General features: G+C 47.7%; 1 protein-coding gene across 1 annotated transcript in view; it reads right to left on the reverse strand.

Moving 5' to 3' along the window:
- The window catches only part of strip2 (striatin interacting protein 2), a gene marked incomplete at both ends in the record, with an annotated part of 44,672 nt that overhangs the window by 33,164 nt on the left and 9,008 nt on the right, over positions 1-2,500 (reverse strand). The window contains one exon of the mRNA XM_080537946.1: positions 2,337-2,406. Coding sequence (XP_080394072.1) covers positions 2,337-2,406 — 70 coding nt within the window. The remainder of the gene's footprint in view (positions 1-2,336; positions 2,407-2,500) is intronic.

The following is a 2,500-nucleotide window of genomic DNA, read 5'->3' on the forward strand; positions in this document are numbered from 1 at the left end:
CAGAGACACTGGGACAGAGACAGTCACCAGAGACACACTGAGACAGAGACAGTCACCAGAGACACTGAGACAGAGACAGTCACCAGAGACACTGAGACAGTCACCAGAGACACTGAGACAGAGACAGTCACCAGAGACACTGAGACAGAGACAGTCACCAGAGACACTGAGACAGAGACAGTCACCAGAGACACTGAGACAGAGACAGTCACCAGAGACACTGAGACAGAGACAGTCACCAGAGACACTGAGACAGAGACAGTCACCAGAGAGACACTGAGACAGAGACAGTCACCAGAGACACTGAGACAGAGACAGTCACCAGAGAGACACTGAGACAGAGACAGTCACCAGAGACACTGAGACAGAGACAGTCACCAGAGACACTGAGACAGAGACAGTCACCAGAGAGACACTGAGACAGAGACAGTCACCAGAGACACACTGAGACAGAGACAGTCACCAGAGACACTGAGACAGAGACAGTCACCAGAGACACTGACACAGAGACAGTCACCAGAGACACTGGGACAGAGACAGTCACCAGAGACACTGAGACAGAGACAGTCACCAGAAACACTGAGACAGAGACAGTCACCAGAGACACTGAGACAGAGACAGTCACCAGAGACACTGGGACAGAGACAGTCACCAGAGACACACTGAGACAGAGACAGTCACCAGAGACACTGAGACAGAGACAGTCACCAGAGAGACACTGAGACAGAGACAGTCACCAGAGAGACACTGAGACAGAGACAGTCACCAGAGACACTGAGACAGAGACAGTCACCAGAGACACTGAGACAGAGACAGTCACCAGAGACACTGAGACAGAGACAGTCACCAGAGAGACACTGAGACAGAGACAGTCACCAGAGACACTGAGACAGAGACAGTCACCAGAGACACTGAGACAGAGACAGTCACCAGAGACACTGAGACAGAGACAGTCACCAGAGACACTGAGACAGAGACAGTCACCAGAGACACTGAGACAGAGACAGTCACCAGAGACACTGAGACAGAGACAGTCACCAGAGACACTGAGACAGAGACAGTCACCAGAGACACTGAGACAGAGACAGTCACCAGAGACACTGAGACAGAGACAGTCACCAGAGACACTGAGACAGAGACAGTCACCAGAGACACTGGGACAGAGACAGTCACCAGAGACACTGAGACAGAGACAGTCACCAGAGACACTGGGACAGAGACAGTCACCAGAGACACTGAGACAGAGACAGTCACCAGAGACACTGAGACAGAGACAGTCACCAGAGAGACACTGAGACAGAGACAGTCACCAGAGACACTGAGACAGAGACAGTCACCAGAGACACTGAGACAGAGACAGTCACCAGAGAGACACTGAGACAGAGACAGTCACCAGAGACACTGAGACAGAGACAGTCACCAGAGACACTGAGACAGAGACAGTCACCAGAGACACTGAGACAGAGACAGTCACCAGAGAGACACTGGGAGTCTCTGTGGACGTCAATGTCAAGAGTGAGACGAGCTACAAGTTTTCAAGTTGTATTGTTTTGTCACATTACACTCAAGTGTAAGAGAGTAAAATTCTTAGGCTTCGGTTCCTGACAGTGCAGCACAAGACATTAAGGTAATATGTGTAATTCAGGATAAAAAAGGGACAATAGTACAGGACACAAGTGACAAATAAGACAAGTTACAAATAGCAGTATTCAGACAATAAGGCAATAGGCATAATTCAAGATAAAAAAGTGACAATAGTACAGGACACAAGTGACGAATAAGACAGAATACAATTGGCAGTACAACTAGTAATCAAATAAATAGTTCAGGCTGTGAGCTTAAGGTTTAGGTATCTGTACTATTGTCACTTTTTTATCTTGAATTATGCCTATTGCCTTATTGTCTGAAAATTGTCTGGATACTGCTAATTGTATCTTGTCTTAGTCCGTATACATGGATGTGCTTGGAGATGATAGTCAATTGTCTACAGTAGGCTTGTAGACTCAGGAGCCTGATGGCCTGGGGGAAGTAGCTGTTGGTTAGCTTCTGAGTTTTGGCCAGAGAACAGCACCATAAAACAGCTGCTGTCAACAAGGGAGACATTACTGTTTAAAATCAATATCCTTATTGAGTCGACAGCGTGGTATTTGATAGTGTGGTGGTGTACATGCTGTACAAGTAGGCTATGTTAGGAGAGAGGGGATATAAAACTTGCATTACAACAACATCAGCCAGAAAACATGGTCGGTGGAAATAGGATTAGGGTTAAGGTCAGGACTAAAGTCAGGGCTAAGGGTTAGGGTTAGGGTTTAGGGTTTAGGGGTTAGTGACCTCACCTGAGAGTTCTGCAGTCAGGCTGTCTGTGTCCCCATACTCGAACTCCAGGTTGGGGGACTCCATGGAGCTCTGTAAAAGGGAAAGTGTACAACAACACTGAAACAAAATCGTTCCTGAGAGATTCCTGTGAACCGCTGTTTTTCCCTTACACTCTTCCCTCAAC

Source organism: Nansenia antarctica, assembly GCF_963989245.1.
Source record: "Nansenia antarctica genome assembly, chromosome: 8".
Taxonomy (NCBI): domain Eukaryota; kingdom Metazoa; phylum Chordata; class Actinopteri; order Argentiniformes; family Microstomatidae; genus Nansenia; species Nansenia antarctica.